At 44.6% G+C, this 23,895-nt stretch overlaps 1 protein-coding gene across 1 annotated transcript in view; it reads left to right on the forward strand.

Moving 5' to 3' along the window:
* The window catches only part of RBM44 (RNA binding motif protein 44), a 213,163-nt gene that overhangs the window by 122,813 nt on the left and 66,455 nt on the right, over window positions 1–23,895 (forward strand). Inside the window, exons 7-9 of the mRNA XM_056534838.1 lie at window positions 2,961–3,010; window positions 8,465–8,759; window positions 12,003–12,028. Of these exons, the coding sequence (XP_056390813.1) occupies window positions 2,961–3,010; window positions 8,465–8,759; window positions 12,003–12,028 (371 nt within the window). The remainder of the gene's footprint in view (window positions 1–2,960; window positions 3,011–8,464; window positions 8,760–12,002; window positions 12,029–23,895) is intronic.

The raw sequence follows: 23,895 nt of genomic DNA on the forward strand, positions 1-23,895 counted from the left end.
ACAATATGTCCAATTTTCTTTTTTCCCTCCCTTTTTTGGTTTAGTTCCAATACACACAAAGGGAATAAATATGTGTATAGCAAAACATGTTTGTTACGCCGAGCCCTCCGGGTCCCCGCTCCTCCCCGGAGCGCTCACAGCGTTCTCCTATTCGCAGCGCCCCGGTCAGACCTGCTGACCGGGTGCGCTGCGATAATGTTCCCAGCCGGGATGCGATTCGCGATGCGGGGCGCGCCCGCTCGCGATGCGCATACCGACTCGCTTACCAGACCCGTTCCCCGTCTGTGCTGTCCCGGCGCGCGCGGCCCCGCTCCTTAGGGCACGCGCCGGGTCTTTGCGCATGAGGTTTTAATCAGTACCTTCACCTGTGCACTTCCCTACTTATGCCTCACTTCCCCTGCACTCCCTTCCCGGATCTTCTTGCCATTGTGCCAGTGAATGCGTTTCCTTGTGTGTTCCTAGCCTGTGTTCCAGACCTCCTGCCGTTGCCCTTGACTACGATCCTTGCTGCCTGCCCTGACCTTCTGCTACGTCCGACCTTGCTCTTGTCTACTCCCTTGTACCGCGCTTATCTCAGCAGTCAGAGAGGTTGAGCCGTTGCCGCTGGATACGACCTGGTTGCTACCGCCGCTGCAAGACCATCCCGCTTTGCGGCGGGCTCTGGTGAATACCAGTAGCAACTTAGAACGGGTCCACCAGCACGGTCCACGCCAATCCCTCTCTGGCACAGAGGATCCACCTCCAGCCAGCCGAATCGTGACAATGTTACTGCAATCCTTTTCTGTGAGACATACTTCATTTTCCTGAAAAATTACAGGGGTACCAGCAGTTATGGCCCTGACTGTATATGTATGTATATATATATATAATATATATATAAAATGCACAGCACAAATACTACAGTAGTTGCTGAACTAAATGCAGATATTTGGTGTCAGCTTTATATTTTAAGTAGTGGGTGTGAATAAGACATCAGAGAAATAAGATTGTCCTAAAGAGGTAAGCACTTTGGGGAAAATTCTTCACTGTTTACCCTGGTTTTTTTGTCTATATTTGTCTCATGAATTGTCTATCACTCTTTATTTAATTAGAGCATTTTAGATTCATAACCATATTACAAACTGCTTTAGAAGAGTGTTTTTTGCAGTGGTTAGTGATTTATCAAGTGTGACTTTTTGCGCACATGGCCTTTTTTATACACAAACTTACTCTCACCACGGGGAGCCGCCAGGCAGTACCACTCTTTCTTTGATGTGCCCTCAGACCTGTCGTTATGGCATAATCCTCACCTCTCTCACCTGTTGGGGTCTATGGATTCCCAATTCTGGACTGCTCATGGAGTGTATTTGTTGGAGCATCTATATACTGACAACGTCCTGCGCTCCTTCCTGCAGATTCAGACAGATTATGGTATCCCAAGCGAGGCTTTCTATAAATATCTGCAGCTTCGACATCGATGTCGGGGACAGCTTCGATGTCGGGGACTTTTTTTTTTTTGTTACTTGTGCTTCTCTGATTATGTTCGCACCCTCGGGTGCTGGTTCTTAGGTTTTTACCCTTTATCTGCAAAACTTCCTGTGCAATGCTACTAGCTAAAAACGACAAACAAAGCGCTCCACTGTGTAATAAAAGAGTAACTTGTCAGGCAAATTATGCGCTGAAAGAGGAGGCTCACCTGGAAGTGTTGTGTACCCACACAACAATGGTGAGCGCATGTAGTGTCCGCAGCCAGCCGGCTGAGCAGGAGGTATATGGAGGCAGACTTCAGACAGAGGTGCCGGTTTTCAATGGCGCAGGTCACAGAAGAAGCATGGATAGGTAAAAGCAAGGGTAGTTTATTCTAGCATGCAACGCATTTCATTGCAACAGCAGCTTCATCAGGCATGACAAGAATCACATGAATGGCGAATTTATCCAGAGGGTGAGAGGACACGTTAGAGTGAAAGATGAGGAGGGGAGGGAAAAGGAGGAGGGGCAGGGAAAAAAGAAATATAAAAGTTTTACATGTAAAAATATATGACACAATTATTAACTAAAATGAAATAATAATGATAATAATAATAATAAATCATAATAAAAAATGATAAAATTATTATTACACAATATCTTCTCATTCCCATTTTTTATTATTATTATCATTATAATTATTTCATTTTAGTTAATGTGTCATATATTTTTACATGTAAAACTTTTTTATATTGTGTATGTATTTTTGTAAGGTTAGAATTTGCCCGTCGGTGAGGAGAACGTCTAAGTCCTATTCCCTTACTTTTCCCATCCCGTTTTTCCCTGTCCCTCCTTCTTTTCCCTCCCCTCCACCCCCCCCCCCCCTTTCACTCTGACGTGTCCTCTTACCCTCTGGATAAATTCGCCATTCATGTGATTCTTGTCATGCCTGATGAAGCTTCTGTTGCAGTGAAACGCGTTGCATGCTGGGAGAATAAACTACCCTTGCTTTTACCTATCCATGCTTCTTCTCTGACCTGCACCATTGAAAGCCGGCACCTCTGTCTGATGTCTGCCTCCATATACCTCCTGTGCAATGCTACTGACCTACAGACAGTGCATACTGCTGTACATGTCTGTGTGTATTCCTTCTGATGTAATTGCATTTCGCTTTGATATCTGCAAATATCTATTTTATTACTCTGTATGGCCGAAAGTTTTTTACTTTTCAGTAAAACTAATTAAAAAACTCACCAGACCTACTAAAGCATCTAATTTGGCAGTATGATTTGGCCGTGCAACAAATTTATCAAGTGCTGTGAGACATTTGATGAATTTTTCCCACACACATCAAAATCACTGCAACATTTGTGTTCTAAACCAGCACAGAGAGTAGAATATAAATGATGAATTTCCCCTGTATGTATGTCATATTAGATTAGTGAAAATAACATTGGTTGGTGACAAAGATGCAAATTTTAAGTTAACAATATAAACTGTTTTTTACTTACTAGGCTACAACACCTGGGGTAGGAATTACCAATGATGTGCAAGAATCCAAAGGGTATGTAACATACAAAAATGATGCATAGAAGGTAATACAAATGACTCGTGCATAGCTAAGATGTGTGCACAGCGAGCTGTATGGAGCTGTATATCCTCCACTTGCTGCCTCATAGGCTTCATCAGTTGCAGTATATACAGTGGTATTTTAACCTAGAATAACTGTACTGGATATACAATACTGAATGTAGAGGAGCAGGGACTTCTGTTGATCTCCAGACTCCCTGCTCCTGTACTTCAACCCCTTAACAACCAAAGACGTAAATTGACGTCCTGGTGCTGCGGTACTTAGCGCACCAGGACGTATATTTACATCATGTATATGTCCATGAGCATTGGAGCGATGCTCGGATCATGCTCAGCTAGTCCCGGCTGCTGATCGCAGCCACGGACTCGCTGGTAATGGCCGACATCCACTATTGTGTAGATGTCTGCCATTAACCCCTCAGATGCTGTGAACAATACAGATCACAGCCTCTGCGGGAGTGCGGTCAGAAGTATGGATGATCGGATCGGCGATCCGATCATCCAGAACGGCGCACTGAGGTCCCTTAACCTGCACTGGCAGTCTCCTGGGGTCTTCTGCTCTGGTCTGACCGATAACACTGATCATTGCTATGCCCTATGCATACTGAACAGTATGGTGAACTGCATGAACGTAAAAAAAAAAAGTGCAAAATTGCTCCTTTTTTGTTAAATTTTAGGCTGGCATCACACCACGATTGTGGTGCACAGATACGACAGGCACAGGTACTGACAGATAAGGAGCCATTAAAGGGGTACTCTGCCCCTAGACATCTTATCCCCTATCCAAAGGATAGGGGATAAGATGTCAGATCGCCGCGGTCCCGCTGCTGGGGACCCCGGGATCCCCGCTGCGGCACCCCGCTATCATTACAGCACAGAGCGAGTTTGCTCTGTGCGTAATGACGGGCGATACAGGGGACAGAGCAGCGTGACGTCATGGCTCCGCCCCTCATGACATCACGGCCCATCCCCTTAATGCAAGTCTATGGGAGGGGGTGTGATGACCGCCACGCCCCCTCCCATAGACTTGTATTGAAAGGGGCGGGCCGTGACGTCATGAGGGGCGAAGCCGTGACATAACGATGCTCCGGCCCCTGTATTGCCCGTCATTACGTGCAGAGCGAACTCGCTCTGTGCTGCAAGTATAGCGCAGTGTCGCAGCGGGGATCCCCAGCAGCGGGACTGCGGCGATCTGACATCTTATCCCCTATGCTTTGGATAGGGGATAAGATGTCTAGGGGCGGAGTACCCCTTTAACTATTATGGGGCTGCGGACCCAATCGTAGTCTGCTAGTGACTACGATCTGGTCATTTTGTCAGCATGTCAGATTTGTGACACGGACAGAAAATCGTGGCAAAAAGTACAGTACATGGCGCAAAAAATGAGCCTTCATACCGCCACTTATATGGAAAAATGAAAAAGTTATAGGTCATCAAAATAGGATTTTAACATACTAATTTGGTTAAAAAGATTACGATTTTTTTTTTTTTTTTTTAAGTGCAACAATAATAGAAAAATATGTAATCAAGATTATCATTTTAATCGTATTGACCCACAGACTAAAGAACACATGTAATATTTACCGTAAATTGTACGGCGTGAAAACAAAACTTTCCAAAATATGCTAAATTGCTGTTTTCTTTTTAATTTCCCCACACAAATAGTATTTTTTTTGGTTGCGCCATACATTTTATGGTAAAATGAGTGATGTAATTACGCAGGACAACTGGCCGCGCAAAAACCAAGCCCTCATACTAGTCTGTGGATGAAAATATAAAACAGTTGCGAATCAAAAGAATCAAAAAATCATAAGGCTTTAAATTTTGCACCTAAAAATCCATATTGAAGGCTTATTTTTTGCGCCACCAATTCTGCTTTATCACATTAGTTATTTTACCCAAAAATCGACGGCAAAACGGGGAAAACAAATCATTGTGTGACAGAATTGAAGAAAAAACGCCATTTTGAAAATTGACACCTTATCTTTATTTTGTAGGTCCATACGATTAAAATGTTACCTTACTTATATAGGTTAGATTTTGTTGTACTTCTGGAAAAAATCCTAACTACATGCATGAAAATGTATACATTTAAAATGGTCATCTTCTGACCCCTATATTTTTTTAATTTTTTCGTGCATGGGGCGGTATGAGAGCTAATTTTTTGCGCCGTGATCTGAAGTTTTTAGCAATACCATTTTTGTATTAGACTTTCTGATTGCTTTTTATTCATTTTTTTCATGATATAAAAAGTGACCAAAAATATGCTATTTTGGACTTTGGAATTTTTTTTGCGCGTACGCCATTGACCGTGTGGTTTAATTAACAATATATTTTTATAATTCGGACATTTCCGCACACGGTGATACCACATAAGTTTTTTATGTGCCTGCTTGGACACATACTACTAGTCCTGCTGTGTCCATGCATCATCACCTATGTCATGAACACACTTGATTGACAGTTGAGAGCGCAGGGCTCAGAGCTGGAGGAAAAATCCTCCCACTGTCAGCTTGTGTACAGCTACTGTCAGTGAGGACAAGCTGGGAGCTGTAGTTTTGCTAATGCTAGGGGAGATGTAAGCAGACAGCATACTGAGACCACGCCCCCTCCCTTTGAGAGGAATTCAGCCTAGTGAGCTAAATTAAGTGTAATAAAAAAAAATAAAGGTGCTAGACACATAAAAAAAAAATTTGTTTGATCTGACGGGTACGCTTTAAGGGGTTAATAAGTCACAATGCATACAGTACCTCCAGTTATAAAGAAAATTCTAGATGTATGCAGGAATGTGCACTGTAAGGGTTGATGTTCCTGGAGGGATACGCCAAATAGAAAATAATTTAGGAAAACTAGAGGAGTGGTCAGAACTCTGGCAACTGAAATTTAATGTGGATAAGTGCAAGATAATGCACCTGGGGCGTAAAAACCCTCAGGCAGAATATAGAATATTTGACACAGTCCTGACCTCAGTATCTGAGGAGAGGGATTTACGAGTAAATATTTCACAAGACTTAAAGGTAGGAAGACAATGTAATAGAGCAGCAGGAAATTCTAGCAGAATGCTTGGATGTATAGGGTGGGGTATACGCAGTAGAAAGAGAGAAGTGCTCATGCCGCTGTACAGAACACTGGTGAGACCTCACTTGGAGTATTGTACGCAGTACTGGAGACTAGGGATCGACCGATATCGTTTTTTTAGGGCCGATACCGATAATCGGTGGAGGTTAGGGCCGATAGCCCATAACTTATACCGATATTCCGGTATAAGTTATCGGCTATTTATCCCCCCCGTGACACCGCTGCAGATCATTGATATAAAGCGGGCGCGGTGCGGGGGACGGGGCATTATCGGCTTATTGGCAAGGTAATTGTGTAACATGTGTGCCGTTTTGCACTGCCCGTGGTGCTGCGGGATTTCGCCGTGATTTTTTAATTATTTTTTTTAAATGTCCCGCCCCGGCCTGCGCGCTTATGACTGACGGCGCATGGGGGAAGGGAAGCCTGCGTGCGCACTGCGCACACAGTGTCCCCCTCCCCCCTGCGTCTACTGTAAGCGGAAAATGGTGCCCTGGGGCGGAACGAGCTATGTCTGCGCCGGACTCCCGTGCCTGCCGTGGAACTGCAAGCTGCGCAAGCCGGCTTGCTTAAGGTACCGTACCCTTTCCACCCCTCTGTTGTCCCTTCTCAACCCTGTCCAAACCCCCCCACCGTCACCCACCCCCCATCACTCATGTTCACCCCCCCCCCGTCACTCATGTTCATCCCCCCCCCCCCGTCACCCATGTTCACCGCCCCCGTCATCCATGTCGGCCTTGTCCACCCCCTGTCACCCATGTCCACCCCCTGTCGTCGCCCATGTCTGCCTTGTCTACCCCCCTGTCACCCATGTCCGCCTTGTCTACCCCCCATCACCCATGTCCACCCCCCGTCACCCATGTCCACCTTTTCCACCCATGTCCACCCCCACCCCCCGTTCACCCCCCCTGTCATCCATGTCCGCCTTTTCCACTCTCCTGTCCATCACTGTCACTCATGTTTACCCCCCGTCTACCCCAGTAGTCTACCCTGTCACCCATGTCCACCCTTCTGTTCACCCATCTGTCCCTTTGTCACCCCAGTCCACCCCTCTCTGTCACTCCTGTCCCTCTTTTACCCCCTTGTCACACGTGTCCACCCCTCTGACCCCCTGTCTCCCCTTTTTTTTTCCGAGGTGTGCCCCGACCCGAAAAAGGTTGGGAAACGCTGCTCTAGAGAGAGTTCAGAGAAGAGCTACTAAACTAGTACATGGATTGCAGGATAAAACTTACCAGGAAAGGTTAAAGGACCTTAACATGTGTAGAAGAAGGAAGAGACAGAGGGGATATGATAGACTTTTAAATACATAAAGGTAATCAACACAGTAAAGGAGGAGAGCATATTTAAAAGAAAAACTACCATAACAGGACATAGTTTTAAATTAGAGGGGCAAAGGTTTATGCAGTAAGATCAGGAAGTATTACTTTACTGAGAGAGTAGTGGATGCATGGAATAGCCTTCCTGCAGAAGTGGTAACTGGAAATACAGTGAGGGAGTTTAAACATGCATGGGATAATTGATAGGGTTCTGATTATTGGGCTGACTAGATGGGCCAAATGGTTCTTATCTGCCGACACATTCTATGTTTCTATGTTTACTAACTTTACATTTCGTAGCTGGGTCCAGTGCTTGAAAATCCTGGGTTCAAGGAGACAGAGCAGACTGCTTGGTCTACTAATAAATAGCTATAAGCAGCCAGCAGCACACACCTTTGTCAATCCATGTATCCGTTTAGCTACAAAATGTTAAGCAATTTAGAAGAACAACCATAGTGCACATTCCTACACAATAAGTTTTTTTTCTTTATAATTGGAGATACACAGATTGAGTGAAGATAGATGCAATACTGTATGTAGTACGGCACACTATAGTATAAGAGCATGGAGTAAGTTTGCACCAAATTTGCAGGAATTGGTTGATTTTCCTCTTAAAAGGTCACTATGGATTTTCTGCTGCAGAAAATCTAAAGCATTTCTGCCACGTGGCAGTTTCTAATAACCATCGCTGTCATAAAAGTGAGAGGATCAGCCACTTATTATTGTAATTCCTGCTTTAATTCTACTTTCTTTTTCACAATGTGGAAAATATAGTTTTCTCTACCAACAGTATCTATGAAATTAATTTATATTTAATATTTTTTCTTTAATTTATTTCTAAGGGTGTGTTCACAGATCCATGTTTTTAATTGCAATTCTTAAATACAAAGCCAGGAATGGATCTGACTGGATTGAAATGTGTGCCCCATTTCTGATCTGTTCCAGGCTTTGAATTTAATAATTGCAGTCAACAACCTAAAAATATGAGCATGGCTTAACAAAGTCTTGTATTCAGGGTAATTTGTTTTGTCCCATAGAGGTTGCTCATCTCTTTCTCCTGAAGCACTTCTACAGAGAGCCGTGAAGGCTGAACTTCAGCTTGTTGATGTACAACGCTGGCTGTGTTGGCAAATGTGCTGGAAAACTCAGCAACAGACTCTAGAGAAGCAATACTACTTTAACTTAAATAAAGACCCTTCTAAGCAGTCAGAACCTTTGAAGAGTTTCAGTCTCTCATCTGCTCTTGCTGAAGTGGAAGAAAAGTATCAGGAAATGAGGACTAAAATTCAGTCTGGTACTCCACTTGATACACTGGTTCCACTCAGTATGCAAGTAAGTGGCATTGGTCAATCTTTGATATTTTGTTTCGCCTCTATTACAACCAATTTTTTTTTTTTTTAAGAAACATATTATATATTTGTTTTTAACCTTAATTGTTGATTCATCTTGGTGACACTTTCTATAAAATTAGGTTCAGTCTGTCACATGTTAGACTACGTTTTATGGGTTGTGGTTTCCAACTAATGAACATTGTCCTTGGGCAGATTTGGAGACAAGGGTTAAAATCTCCAGTAACACCATGGTGAGGACACATACAACCATTTATGTGAAAAGTAAAGCCTAAGTGTCTATTCACATGGCAGAATTTCCGCCTGCGGAATTCCACCTGAAATGAAAGACCATACACTTCTATGGGTTGACACTTTGGAATTCTGCTATTCCGTGTGAATAGACCCTAATTTTTTTTTATAGGTGAGGATAGGATAGATTTAACACTTTTAAACCTAAGCACTATTTCTTAAGTAGAATGATCATTTAGGTCCTGTCTTATAAATCTACAAAGTCAAAAAGTCAAACAATGTCTAATACAGCCATAGCAACCAATCACAGCTTTGCTTTCATTATAACAGCAATTAGAGAAATGAGTTTGGCCTCAGTTTGCACAGATTAAAAATGATAAAGCAGATTTTGTTCATAGGGCAGATTTATCAAACCTTGTGTAAAGGAACAGGAAGGCATACCCACAGCAACCAATCTCAGTCAAGCTTTTATTTTTAATTGCCATTTTTAACCTCTTAAAGACGCAGGGCGTACCTGTACGCTCTGCGCCCAGTCCCAGTCTATAGCGCGGGGTCACGCCGTGGCCCGCATCATAGCGGGTCTATCCCGGCGGCTAATGAAAGCCGGGACCCTGTGCTAATAGCGTTCGGCCCCGATTGTTGTGCCGCGTGCTATTAACCCTTTAGATGCTGCGTTCAAAGTTGGCCGCATCTAAAATAACAAAAATACACTGCCGGCGGTAAAATGGCGATGTCCCGATCAACTAGAAGGTGAGCGAAGGGTAAGTTACGTGCCTCCGGCACATCCGATTGTTTTATCACCGCATGCGGAAATGTCCGAACTATATAAATATATAGTTAAACAGTCAATGGCGTATGCGTAAAAAATTCCAAAGTTCACAATAGCGTATTTTTGGTCACTTTTTATATTATGAAAAAATTAATAAAAAGCGACTAAAAAGTCTGATCAATGCAAAAAATTGTACCGCTAAAAACTTCAGATGACGACGCAAAAAATGAGCCCTCATAACATCCCATACGCAGAAAGAAAAAAAACGTATAGGGGTCAAAAATTACAGTTTGAAACGTATTCATTTTCGTGCATGTAGTTGTGATTTTTTTCGAGAAGACAAGTATAAGTATATACAGAATAAAGAGAAGGTGTAATTTTTACCGAAAAATTTACTGTGTAGAAACGGTAGCCCCCAAAATTGCATTTTTCTTCAATTTTGTCACACAATGAATTTTATTTCTGTTTCGCCTTTTTTTTTGTAAAAGCACTAATGTCACTGCAAAGTAGAATTGGTGGCACAAAAATAGCCATAATATGGAATTTTACGTGCAAAATTGAATAGGGTTATGATTTTTAAAAGGTAAGGAGGAAAAAACGAAAGTGTAAAAACTTAAGTCCTTAAGGGGTTAAAAATGAAAACTTTGATAAATTGCCCTCTAAATCTTTTAGGTTTTTCGAATAGTGTTTGTAACTGAATTCCTTAGACTTCTTTTTATCACCAGTAGTAGCAGAACATAAAAGAGCTCCTGTACTCACCGCAGTAGTACGGGTCAAACGGCTCCTCTTTGGGACCTAGAGCAGAGGGGCAGACAAGGTCAGCGTGGGGCACTCAGAGGCGACTGCCAGCGGTTTCACGCATCAAACCACCGGCAGTCACCTCCGAGCGCCCCACGCTGACCTTGTCTGCCCCTCTGCTGTAGGTCCCAAAGAGGAGCCGTTTGACCCGTACTACTGTGGTGAGTGCAGGAGCTCTTTTATGTTCTGCTACTACTGGTTTTTGATATATACTATTTGTTGTGTCCTAGCACAGCCGCCGGTCGCTTTTGACCCAAGTACCTGCAGTGTTTATCCAGGATCCATAGGTGTGCGCTACTAAGAGATACATCTAAGTTGTTTTGCTTTATTTTATGCAGCTTTGATATTATTATTATAAACCAATTAAATTTTTTTTTTTGTAAGAATGTTTTTCAGATTTTTATGCCAAGTGTAAATTGTTGCTGTAACCTGATAAATGTCAAAATTGTGTTTTTCTTTTCTACAGTTTAAAGTTATATGGTGCATTAATCCCTAGGTTCCCACTCCTGGTCTATGAAGCGCACTTCATACCCAGTCCAACCCAATCAGGGTGATGTCCGTCATTAAAGGAGATATCCAGCCAAAAGTGTATTTTTTTTAAACATTTTTAATTTTGTTACCACCATAGATTTTGTGATATAATTGAGTTATGTCATCGCAAAAAAACAAGCCCTCATAGGAGTCTGTAGGTAGAAAATTTTAAGCGTTATGGCTAGAGATGTGCGAAGTTACAGAAGTTCAATTTGTCACGAACCTCGCGGCTTGGTGGTTGCTGACTTTAGCCTACATAAATTAGTTCAGCTTTCAGACTCTCCTAGGACTGTATCCACCTTTTCCAGCCCACCGGAGCACCTGAAAGTTGAACTAATTTATGCAGGATAAGTCAGCAACCGCCAAGCCTCGAGGTTCGTGATGAATCGAATTACTGTAACTTCGCTCATTTCTAGTTATGGCTATTAGAAGGCAAGGAGGTTAAATAATGCCATTATAAATACAACATATGGCTTTTGGAAAGGTGGTGCTGAAAAACTAAAAATGGATCCATCCTTACAGTAAAACACAAGTTGCACACACAACCCAGTGGGGGATTTTACTAAGACTGGCATTTTATACACGATTCTAATTCATACTTCACTGGAGTAAAATGTGCCAAATTTATTGAGGTGCATTGTTTAGTTTTCTGTGCACCACAAAAATAAAGATTAACACCATAATTTACACCCATTTTTGGTGTAAGTTATAGTAAATCTATCACTCTGCAGAAAGCCGTCTCCAACTAAATCCTGCTCAATTTTGTCATGAGAGAAGCTCAAAACAGCAAAGCGTTTCATATTGTTGCTCAAATGTGATTAAAAACTGGCGTAAATGTGTTAATAAGCCTAAATAATTGGAAATGCAGTAATCTGTTATTTTTATTTTTCATTGTAGCTCACTACAGTTGATACTTCTACAGAGTAAGTACATTTAAAATAGAAATCTATCTATTTAAATAAATTATTTAACAGTAGGAGCCTAGATTATTATTTGTGGGGGAATAGAGATGACAAAAACAGAAATGTAAAAAGTCCTTTATTTGCAAGAAAGTATATGTTTAATGAGCCAGTCACCTAATATCTATGTATGTACAGAAATCAAGTGCATATGATTGCATATTGGTTTCACAACAGATAATACTCCTGTACATTGAAGGGTTGAAATCGGTGGAGAATCCATGACATTAGTCATCATTTTGCAGATGTCAAGATTTTAACATACTGAATTTATTGTGCTTTTTCAGAAAGCTATACACCTATACTGCATTGTAACTTGCTTCCACTATGTGCAACACCCCCACTGCAAATCTAGTGCACCTAAACTCACTCTGAGGGGCTTTAAACTTCAAGGATGATGTGTTAGTTGGGGTTTGTTGATATGCTCAAAGGACATTGGAAAAGATTATCAAAGGTCCTGACGACTTAAGAAGACTGTTGGAGAAAACCGCAATTTTGCCACTTCTAGATGGTTTAGTTTTTACACAGTGCACTTTACAGTAATACTGTCATTATTATGTGGGTCAATACGAATCATTTACTAATATTGTACTAGTTTAACCCCTTAAGGACGCAGCCCTTTTTCACCTTAAGGACTGAGCCCTTTTTCTCAATTATGACCACCGTCACTTTACGAATTAATAACGCGAAAAAGCTTTTATTTTGGTGGTAAATTTTCGGCGTTAATTGCATCCTTTTTTGGTGAAAAATCCCCAAATTTCATGAAAATTTAGCATTTTTCTAACTTTGAAGCTCTCTAATTGTAAGGAAAATGGATATTCCAAATACATTTTATTTTTCTTCACAAATACAATATGTCCACTTTATGTTGGCATCATAAAATGGACATACTTTTGCTTTTTGAAAAAATTAGAGGGCTTCAAAGTAGAGCAGCAATTTTCAAAAATTTCATGAAAATTGCTAAATGTGAAGGAACAGATGTTACAGAACTACAACTCCCAGCATGCCTGGGCAGTCGAGGCATGCTGAAAGTTGTAGTTTGGCAACATCTGGAGGGCTACTGTTAGGGCACCACTGTAACAGTGGTCTACAAACTGTGACCCTCCAGATGTTGCCAAACTACAACTCCCAGCATGCCCAAGACAGCCTTTGGCTGTCTGGGCATGCTGGGAGTTGCAGTGTGGCCCCCCTAGTGGTTGCCACAGTAAAGATCGGTTTACTTTCACTTTCAATTCCCCCCCCCCCCACTGTCTATTCCCTACCTGAGCAAAGATCCAGCAGGCTCCAGCGAAGATCCCAGGTCCCCAGGCATCTTCTCCTGCAGGTACGGCCCCCACCTTCTTCCCAGAGCCCCTCAACATCCAGGGGCGGGCAGAACGGGGGGTTGCCATGGCAACCAGAGACCCGATCAGCCAGGAATTGGGGAAAATCGCATGTCTGAATTGACATGGGGGGGGGGGGGGTCTCAGGACCCCCCTGGGCGATGTGCCAGGGTGCCTGCTGAATGATTTCAGCAGGCATCCGGCTCCGGTCCGGCTAGCGGTGGGGACCGGATTTCCCACGGGCGTATATGGTTACGCCCTCTGTCCTTAAGAACTCGGAATGCAGGGCGTATCCATACGCCCTGTGTCCTGAAGAGGTTTAAAAAAATTCAGATCTTTAACAAAATTATAAACAAAGTATGCTTAAAATTTCCCTATTCTGACCCCTATAGCGTTCTAATTTTTCCTTATATGGGCTGTATGCAGGATAATTTATTGTGCCGGGATCTGTAATTGTGATTAGATGTAACCAAAAGCAGCCATTTGTGCTGTTTTTGTGTTACCTTTATGCCATTCACCTTTTGAAACATTGTTCCTTGATGTCAGGTCAATAAATCTTTTTCACCTATACTTCTGGAGTGTTGCAGTCCTCGTTTCTCTTGGGGTGTGTGTGTGTGTGTGTGTGTGTGTATGTATATATATATATATATATATATATATATATATATATATATATATATATATATACATACACACACACACACACACACACACACACACACACACACACACATATATATATATGTATATGTATAATAATTCTGAAAGATGCTATTGCACCTATATCACAGAGTGAGGTCTCCCAGTTGTGTAACAAAAAAAAATATTTAAAGGGAAACCTTTAAAACACCACTTTTATTACTTTCTTACTAAAAATTATAGCACACATGGTATTATGTTTTGACATCGGCCGCCACCAGTGTTTATGACCACAGTCTATTGGATAGTGCCATACTGCACCATTCCAAAATCTATTTCAAGAAGATGCAGTCCAGTCAGTCGGCATATGGATGGGGTCTGCCTCAAATCGACTGTTTTTAATGTGTAACTTCTATCGGTACTATATGTGAACTAAAGTGCTATCAAAGTGCTGTAGTGTTGAAAAATATGCACATTGTCCCAATACAGCATAATATTATATTCTGTGGTGAACTATATCACATAGGTGTGGGTGCACTCGTTGTCATAAACTGCACTTAGTCTCATGTATAAGCACCATGAATTCCATGGAACTGAATGCACATAGTCCCAATTTTGCACATAAACGCTCAGGTATGCAGTCCCAATCTTGCACGTAGACCTCAATGCACACAATCCTGATATTGCACATAGACCTTAATGCACACAGTCCCGATATTGCACATATGTTAGCAGGTATATTGGCACTCAATCCCCTTAAGTATTTATCTGTTTCATAAAATGTCCGTGTATTGGCATATTACACTTAGCTGCATCTTGAAGTCAGTGCAAGTGGTCCCGTAAGTTCTTAATATTGCAGATTCTACGCCTTAACTCCACCTTAATTCATCAGGGATCTTTTAAGCTGTATGATCAACTTTCATATCTCGTGCGGCACTGATGGCGGCCGTACTCCTCTGTTCAGGTAACCGTGCTTATATATCAGTAACCCCTCCTCCTAATTCCTCCTCACATTACCTGTTTTGTCCAATCACTATATGGTGCATCAGCCTTTGCTTCAGTCTCACCAGGTGTGATTGTTAGTGCTCACAGGTATGTTGGGGTGGTGTATTTTTACGTCACTGTTTGCTGGTCAGGCCTCGTTCTCAACTCTAATCTTTGTGTTTCACCTGAGCTTGTCACCTTAGAAGTTAACTCTATGCTCCAGTGTATTATTTGCTGATATATACAGGTTCTCTACTCTGTAATTGCAATCTGCTTATTTTGTGAGGTTAGTTTTTTTATCAAAGCTAATTTACAATGTTCAAAGTTAATTTAATTTTATAGATGTGGTTTCTTCAATAACCGAAAGTCCATGTACATTCTCTAGAGCTGGATATTAATCATCATTATTTCACTCAACGAAGCAAGCATAAGAGATGAAGTCATTCAAACCCTACAGTTTGACAGCTTTCAATTTAAAAGTCCAGAATGTGCTTCTCGCTGGAGTAATAATTTGTCCCAATCTCCTTTTCTTTTTGGAAGGGGTATGACCTCAATAACCTGCGCTCGTAGATCTTTCACCTCCCTATTTTGGTGCATCGCGAATTTTGTCCCTACAGGAGTCTCCCTCTCATGCACCATGTCACTAATGTGTTCCTGCAGGCGTTTTTTAAAAGGTCTGTACTTGCCTACATCATTTTGGGGACATGCACATGTCAATAAATATGACCCCTTTTTGTCTCGCAAAGAAAGAAAATAAATAAAAGAAAAATAAATGATGTTTTAAAGGTTCCCTTTAGTGTATGTATATATATTTAAAATTTTTATTGGTGAGGGGCTTATTCACATTTCACGTGTACAGGTGATACATCCTGCTCCCGCAATATAACGCGGGGTCAAGCGGTGGCCCCCACCTCGTATCTGGTCGGTCCCAGCGGCTAACGGTAGCCGGGACCCAGGGCTATTAACGCACGTCACCGAACGCGGTGCAGTGCACTATTAACCCTTTAGACGCGGCGATCAAAGTTGATTGCCGCATCTAAAATGTAAAAAAAAGCTTTCCCAGCAGCTCAGTCAGGCTGATCGGGATCACCGCAGTGAAACCGCGGTGTCCCGATCAGCTAGGACGCAGCAGAAGGTCCCTTCCCTGCCCCCGGAACATTCGAACAGTGATTAAATGCTCCTAGCCTGAGATCCAGGTTTGAGCAATCAACCGGTGATTACACTGATCAATACTATGCTATGTCATAGCATTGAGCAGTGCTGGCAATCAATGTACCGTATATACTCGAGTATAGGCCGAGTTTTTCAGCACGATTTTTCGTGCTGAAAACACCCCCCTCGGCTTATACTCGAGTGAACTCCCCCACCCGCAGTGGTCTTCAACCTGCGGACCTCCAGAGGTTTCAAAACTACAACTCCCAGCAAGCCCGGGCAGCCATCGGCTGTCCGGGCTTGCTGGGAGTTGTAGTTTTGAAACCTCCGGAGGTCCGCAGGTTGAAGACCACTGCGGCCTTCAACATCATCCAGCCCCCTCTCACCCCCTTTAGTTCTGAGTACTCACCTCCGCTCGGCGCTGGTCCGGTCCTGCAGGACTGTCCGGTGAGGAGGTGGTCCGGTGGGATAGTGGTTCCGGGCTGCTATCTTCACCGGGGAGGCCTCTTCTAAGCGCTTCGGGCCCGGCCTCAGAATAGTCACGTTGCCGTGACAACGACGCATAGGTGCTTCTGCGTCATTGTCAAGGCAACGCCTCTATTCCAGGCCGGAAGCGCGGAGAAGAGGCGCCCCCGGTGAAGATAGCAGCCCGGACCACCTCCTCACCGGACAGCCCTGCAGGACCGGACCAGCGCCGAGCGGAGGTGAGTACTCAGAACTAAAGGGGGGTGAGAGGGGGCTGGATGATGTTGAAGGCCGCAGTGGTCTTCAACCTGCGGACCTCCGGAGGTTTCAAAACTACAACTCCCAGCAAGCCCGGACAGCCGATGGCTGCCCGGGCTTGCTGGGAGTTGTAGTTTTGAAACCTCTGGAGGTCCGCAGGTTGAAGACCACTGACGGCGAATGATGAGAAGAGGATGATGAAGGGGGGGTGTGGGGATGATGAAGGGGGGTGGGGATGATGAAGGGGGGGGTGGGGATGATGAAGGGGGGGGTGTGGGATGATAAGGGGATGATGAAGGGGGGGATGTGCGGGATGATAAGGGGATGATGAAGGGGGGGATGTGTGGGATGATAAGGGGATGATGAAGGGGGGATGTGTGGGATGATGACAAGGGGATGATGAAGGGGGGGGTGTGGGATGATAAGGGGATGATGAAGGGGGGGGTGTGGGATGATAAGGGGATGATGAAGGGGGGATGTGCGGGATGATAAGGGGATGATGAAGGGGGGATGTGTGGGATGATAAGGGGATGATGAAGGGGGGATGTGCGGGATGATAAGGGGATGATGAAGGGGGGATGTGCGGGATGATAAGGGGATGATGAAGGGGGGATGTGTGGGATGATAAGGGGATGATGAAGGGGGGATGTGCGGGATGATAAGGGGGGATGTGCGGGATGATAAGGGGGGATGTGCGGGATGATAAGGGGATGATGAAGGGGGGATGTGTGGGATGATGACAAGGGGATGATGAAGGGGGGATGTGTGGGATGATAAGGGGATGATGAAGGGGGGATGTGTGGGATGATAAGAGGATGATGAAGGGGGGATGTGTGGGATGATGACAAGGGGATGATGATGAGGATGTTAATGACGGGTCTGGATGATGACAGGGGGGGATGAGGTATTTCCCACCCTAGGCTTATACTCGAGTCAATAACTTTTCCTGGGATTTTGGGTTGAAATTAGGGGTCTCGGCTTATACTCGGGTCGGCTTATACTCGAGTATATACGGTACTACATGTTATAGCCCCCTATGGGGCTAAAAGTGTAATAAAAAAAAGTTAATAAATGGGATTTAACCCCTTCCCTGATGAAAGTTCAACCCCTTCCCATAAAAAACGAAAAAACGTAAATAAATATAAACATATGTAGTATCGCCGCGTGTGTAAATGCCCGAACTATAAAAATATATTGCAAGTAAAAGCAAATATACTCTGACAGTCCTACTCGGCTAAGGATAAAATAGAAGGAATAAGGAGAGATTAAGAGGAAGAATATGAGAACAGTGTCCAATAAAATGTTAAAATTTATTACACAATTATTAATCACACTATGGTGTCTTCTGCAGGGCCCTTGCATCAGACGGATCACAGGTTAAGATACAATGATAACAGGACGTGGCCTGCATTGGGAGCAGAGCGGTCGTGTGTCAGCCGAGCTCTCGCTTATCTGGTTTCCTTTACCCAGAAGAGAACCCCCTGAACGGAGATGCTCCTGTGCAGTGGCGGTGGGGCTGGCTGCTTCTTCTGGGAGCCGGCGGCGGTTAACGGATCTCCGGACGGCGGATGTGCGGTTGTAGGCAGTGATCGAGGGGGCAGCCTGCCTCTGGGTGCGGACAGAGGAGATACCTTGCTGTTGTGCGGTGCCCCGCGGTGTCCTCAGCTTCCTAAGCCTGCTTGAGTCCCGAGTTGCTCCCTGGCTGCTGTGCTGGGGGCCCGCCATTGCTGGCTTTCATGGGCGGAGCTTGGGCCTTGGCTGGGTCTCCAGGGCAACTCTGCTATACAGGTGCTGCTGAGGTTACTGGTGGGCTGCAGCACTGAAGACAAGCCCTCTGCAAGAGAACACTGAGCTGTGAGTGGATGCTGCAACCCTAGGTGGGCTTTGGACTTTACAATCCGTGGATGGGACTGCCGGGCACTGTACCCTGTGTGAGTACAACCTCCCTGTCATTTCTGTCTGGACAAAGGCCTGGCTTAGTACAAGAGGTCTCCTCTACTAAAGCTCCTTGAGCCTCCCCCCCCCCACCCCGTGCTGGACTGTGCTGTCATTACTTCTTGCTGAGCTTGCTGGGACTTATGGTGGCCGCAGTGCTTGTAGAGTTTAGGGCTCCCTTAGGTGAAGTCACAATTGGACTGTCTTCTATGCAAAGTTCTGTCGCTCACCTTCTACTGAAGCTCTTTTACTGTGGATCTTTATGCTATCTTACCTGGAGGCATCTTTCCTGCGTGCTACGTTTGGTGATCCTCTCTTCTGGTGCCTTACTTCGCTCATACTACCCTGCTAAGTGACTGTGTGCTACTATGGGTGGCCCAAGGGGAAAATCCAAACAAAGTGGAGTGGCTCGCCCTCCATTGGATGATGAGGTCTCTTCAGATGATGGACGCTCCCAGAGAGACTCTGTGGCTCAGATGCCTCTTTCTACCAAAGTCGCGGCCAACGCTGCTAAAATGCTAAGTCAGTTCTCCAGGTTTGAGGATCTGTCAGGCAGCGCTCCGACTGGGCAGTCCGGATCCTTAGCCGACCATTCTTCTGATCAGTCAACTTTTCCTTCTCCTAATCTGTTGCCATATGATGGGGCCACCATGGACCTCCGCTTTACAGAAATATTGTCTACTATAACCTCATGTCATACTTCCATGATCTCTAAAGTGGATGAGCTTAGACAGGAGTTTGTCATCCTGCATCACGAGACTCAAAAGCTGAGAGAATGCACCACGGAGGTGGAGAACAGAATTTCTAGACACTCTTCGCCCTGTCCCTCAACAAATTGCTGACCTCCAGAGAACGTTTCTAACGACTTTGAAAATCGCCTACGGCGCAACAATGTTAGGCTGGTGGGCCTTCCTTAAAAGGCGGAGGGCGCCGACCCTGTGGCATTCCTTGAATCCTAGCTGAAACAGATTTTGCCTGCGGATTCCTTCTCTCCTTTCTTCTCGGTGGAGCGGGCCCATAGGGTTCCTGCCAGACCTCCTTTTCCTGCTGTGCCCCCCAGACCTTTTCTGGCAAAGATTCTACATTTCAAAGACAAATACGCTATCCTAAGGGGGGTGAGGATTAAAGGCAATGTGTTCTTCAGTGACAGCAGAGTCTCCTTTTTCAATGACTTCTCAGTGGAATTAAGGAAACGGCGTACCCAATTTACGGAGGTCCGAGCCAAGCTTAGCTCCAAAGGATATCGCTATGCTAGTCTGTACCCAGCCCACCTGAGGGTGGTGGATGGACGCACTACTAAATTCTTCACTTCACCTGCTGAAGCGATGCAGTGTGCAGAGGCTGCCCATAGGACTGCTCAGCTGCCGGACTGATCTCCCTACTGGATTGCCTACTCCCTTCTTAGTTAGTGGTGTATGATTGACGTAGTAGTTGGCAGAGGTACAAGTTCCCCTAGGGTTTCCCTGGCTAGAGGGTTAGGGGGTTGTTTACTGGGTGGGGGGTCGGTGGGTGGTGGATTGTAAGTAGCTCATGCACTCGCCTGATATGGTTCTCTTGTTCGTGGTACAGGTCTTCACTGGTTTAGTTAGTGTTAGACAGGGATTTGTTTTGGGAATGTTATCCAGTTCTTATTTGTTTCTGTTGTTCTGTTGTGTGGTGTCTTTGTTGTCTGTCCTTGTTGTATGTGGTGTGTCTGGGAGTTCCCCTAATTGACTGGTTTCTGTATGGTGTGTTGGGCCCTGTTTGTGCTTCATGATGGGGTCTCTTAAAGTATTCATTTGGAATGTCCGCGGCCTTAATTCCAAGTTTAAGAGGGCGTGGGTTACGAAGTGATATCATTTTTCTTACTTGTCCCTAGCTAGAGGAGTCTCAGTCCTGGTATCTAAATCCTTGCCCCGGGTAGACTCCCAGGTTTCCTGTGACCACTTCGGTAGGTATGTGATCCTACATTGTGTATTGTCTTCCTTCTGCTTCACATTGGTCTCTCTGAATGTGCATCCTCCTTTTCATGTAGCCCTGTTGGATTCGCTTACAGATAAACTGACTTCCTTCCCTACTGATCCTGTTCTTTTAATAGGAGATTTCAATGCTGTTCCTGGTCCCGGCTTGATCGCACCAGTGCTGCGGTCCTGGCTCATCTGCATTGGCTTCTTGGCGTCTGGGGCTGGGCCTCACTGACCTCTGGAGATGGAAGAATCCGGATGACTGTTTTCTCCTTTTATTCCTCATTTCACAAGTCCTTTTCTCGTATTGATATCGTCTTTGTTTCGGCTTACCTATTGCCAGTGGTGAGTGAAGTGTGTTATACTAGTAGAGGGATCTCAGATCATTCTGCCTTAATAGTTACTTTATCCCTGGGTCCCCGTACCTCCTCACGCCTGTGGAGAATGCTTCCTGGGTGGCTTCAGGCGGAGGAAATTTCCTCTGCCTTAGAGGTCGAACTGATTACTGGGCCCATAATGCCTCCCATCCGGATGTTTTGATCCAGTGGGATGCTTACAAAGCGACTGTTCAGGGAGCATTAATGGTGGGGGTAGCGGGTAGGAGAGCAGAATTGGGTGCCTGGGAACGAGCAACAAAATCCCAAATAGGAGACCTTGAGGCAGAGGTGGTGAGGGATCCTACTCCGGAGGCAGAGATAGAGTGGGCTAAGGCACAGAAATCCCTTTTGATTATACAGAAGGATTGGGTTCATTTGAAAATGGCTGAAATGGAGGTGGCCATATTTGAATTTGGGGACAAGAATGGTAAACTGTTGGCTTACTTGTCTAGGGAGAGTAGCCCTGTGGCTTCCATACCCTGTATACGTACTTATGATGGGACTCTTAGCTCTGACCCGATGATAATTAATGGGATATTTCATTCTTTTTATAGTTCCCTATACTCCTCCTCCTCAGGAGTGGCCCCTAATACTATACTATCCTTCCTGAGGGAACTCCCCCTTACCCCATTGACCTCGCTTCAGTCTTCTGGTCTTGAGACCCCCTTGACGGCTGAGGAGGTGTCAAAGGTTATTAAAGATTTGCCGTCTGGGAAGACTCCGGGGCTGGATGGTTTGGTTTGGGACTGGTACAGGGTGAATGAGGAGAAATTGATTCCTATCCTGCTTAACCTGTATACAACGGCCTTTGAGTCGGGGGCTTTGCCTGATTCTATGAGAGATTCCCTTGTTGTATTACTTCCCATGCCTGGAAAGGATCCGACTTTGCCAGACTCGTATTGTCCCATTTCCCTTCTAAATGTTGATATTAAAATGTTGGTAAAGGTACTGGTGAACTTACTTAAGGGGGTAATTTCTTCAGTGGTTCACCTTGATCAGACTTGGTTTATGCAAGGGAGGGCTACTAATATCAATGTTAAGAGACTCCAGCTTAATATCTCCGCAGCGGAGGAGGATGTTTCCCCTGGTTATGTTGTTAGCCTGGATATCTATAAGGCCTTTTACTTGGTTGAAAGGCACTATATTTGGTGCCTGATGCAGGTCCTGATGCTTTGGACCTGTTTTTAGGGCGTGGGTCCGTTTGCTGTGTGATGCGCCTAGGGCCCGAGTACGCACCAATTAGATTTCAGGTTCCTTCCCGCTGGGCAAGGGTGCCCTTTATCTCCCTTTCTGTTTGCTTTGGCTGTAGAACCTCTGGCGGCGGCTGTCCGTGCCTATGAATCTATTAAAGGAAGCTCTAGAGGATCCCTGACTGAAAAGATCTTGTAACAACATATAGAAAAAGAAAAGACCACATATGGCGCCTTGTGTGTTACCCAGGGGAAACCGGTGATTACACAGTCGTCGTGTATTTCAGCCCCTTAAAGGTGGCAGAAAGTTAAGCGCATATCACCTCAAGGTAGAGGTATACTGATGTAGCCTGCTGCTCAACCGGAGGGTCCTCTGGGGTCAGCAGAAGCTGTCCTGTAATAGCATGCAAGGTAGGTAGGAAAAAAGACCATTGTTTCCAGGCGCTGCAGGCTCAAACATCACTTTTATTGTATTAAAAAAATAATAAAACACATTACAGCAAGGATGACTCGTTTCAAGGGTATCCCCCTCTTTCTCAGATCAGCATAGGTATGCAGCAGTTAACATGGTGTTTAAATATAGTGTGAAGTGTCTAGGCCGTTTGCTATAACATGCCAGTAGAGCTCTTGCTCATGAACTGCGGCGACCGGATTTACCAACACCATGTCTGCTACCATGAAACTAAAGAACACTCGTCTAAACAGGAGATCAATGCTGTTCGATACATTGGTGAGCACGCTTCCAGCCTCTACTACTACAGCACACCGCACATCCCGCCTGGAAGGTACTGTTACCACTTGTGATTTTGATAAAATTAATTCTCTATTTTTTTTTAACTCAAGCGACCGAGGAAACCCAGCACCAACTAGATGGCTCATTCCTCAAAGTATACCTCACAGAGGATTTGATTCCCAGAGGTTTGAGACTGTGACCAGCCCCCTCCTTTAAAGACTATGCAGACTTCTGCAGTGACAGAGATAAAGCACTTAATGTTTGCTCTCATACACTTCTGAACCTCCTGCATGCTAAAAGAGCTAGGATCGTTGACACTGTATCCGAAAAATAGACAGTTATTCACTCAATATCTAAGTTCCCACATCTCCCCCAGTATGCCGAATGGCATTCTATTTACCAACAAAAAATTGCGAAATTATAACAAGAAATACTCCAGAAAAAACTGACTAAACTAGCAAGAGATTGAGAGGACTATGCAACTAACAGCAAATACTGGCTAGACAAACCAAGCCGATGCAGTGCTAATTCCAATATTCAGACACACCAGAACAACTACAAACCCAGAAACAGTGCACAGGCCCCATCAAGGGCACCACCTCGGAATCACTCCGTAGCATCCACTCAGACTTTCCTTCCATCTTCCACCAAACCCAATATTTACACCAACAAACCACATGCTTCCCAGACCCCTATACGTCCGTGTCAGCCATGCACTGTTTCCAAACCCTCCTCTAAACCATCCGAGACCACCAGACACTCCTAGCCTTCTGCTAACTCACATAATACGGTGGCTTTTCCTGCGCCACCCACAAGCAAATTCCTACATCTCC

This window comes from Hyla sarda, chromosome 8, assembly GCF_029499605.1.
Source record: "Hyla sarda isolate aHylSar1 chromosome 8, aHylSar1.hap1, whole genome shotgun sequence".
Lineage (NCBI taxonomy): Eukaryota > Metazoa > Chordata > Amphibia > Anura > Hylidae > Hyla > Hyla sarda.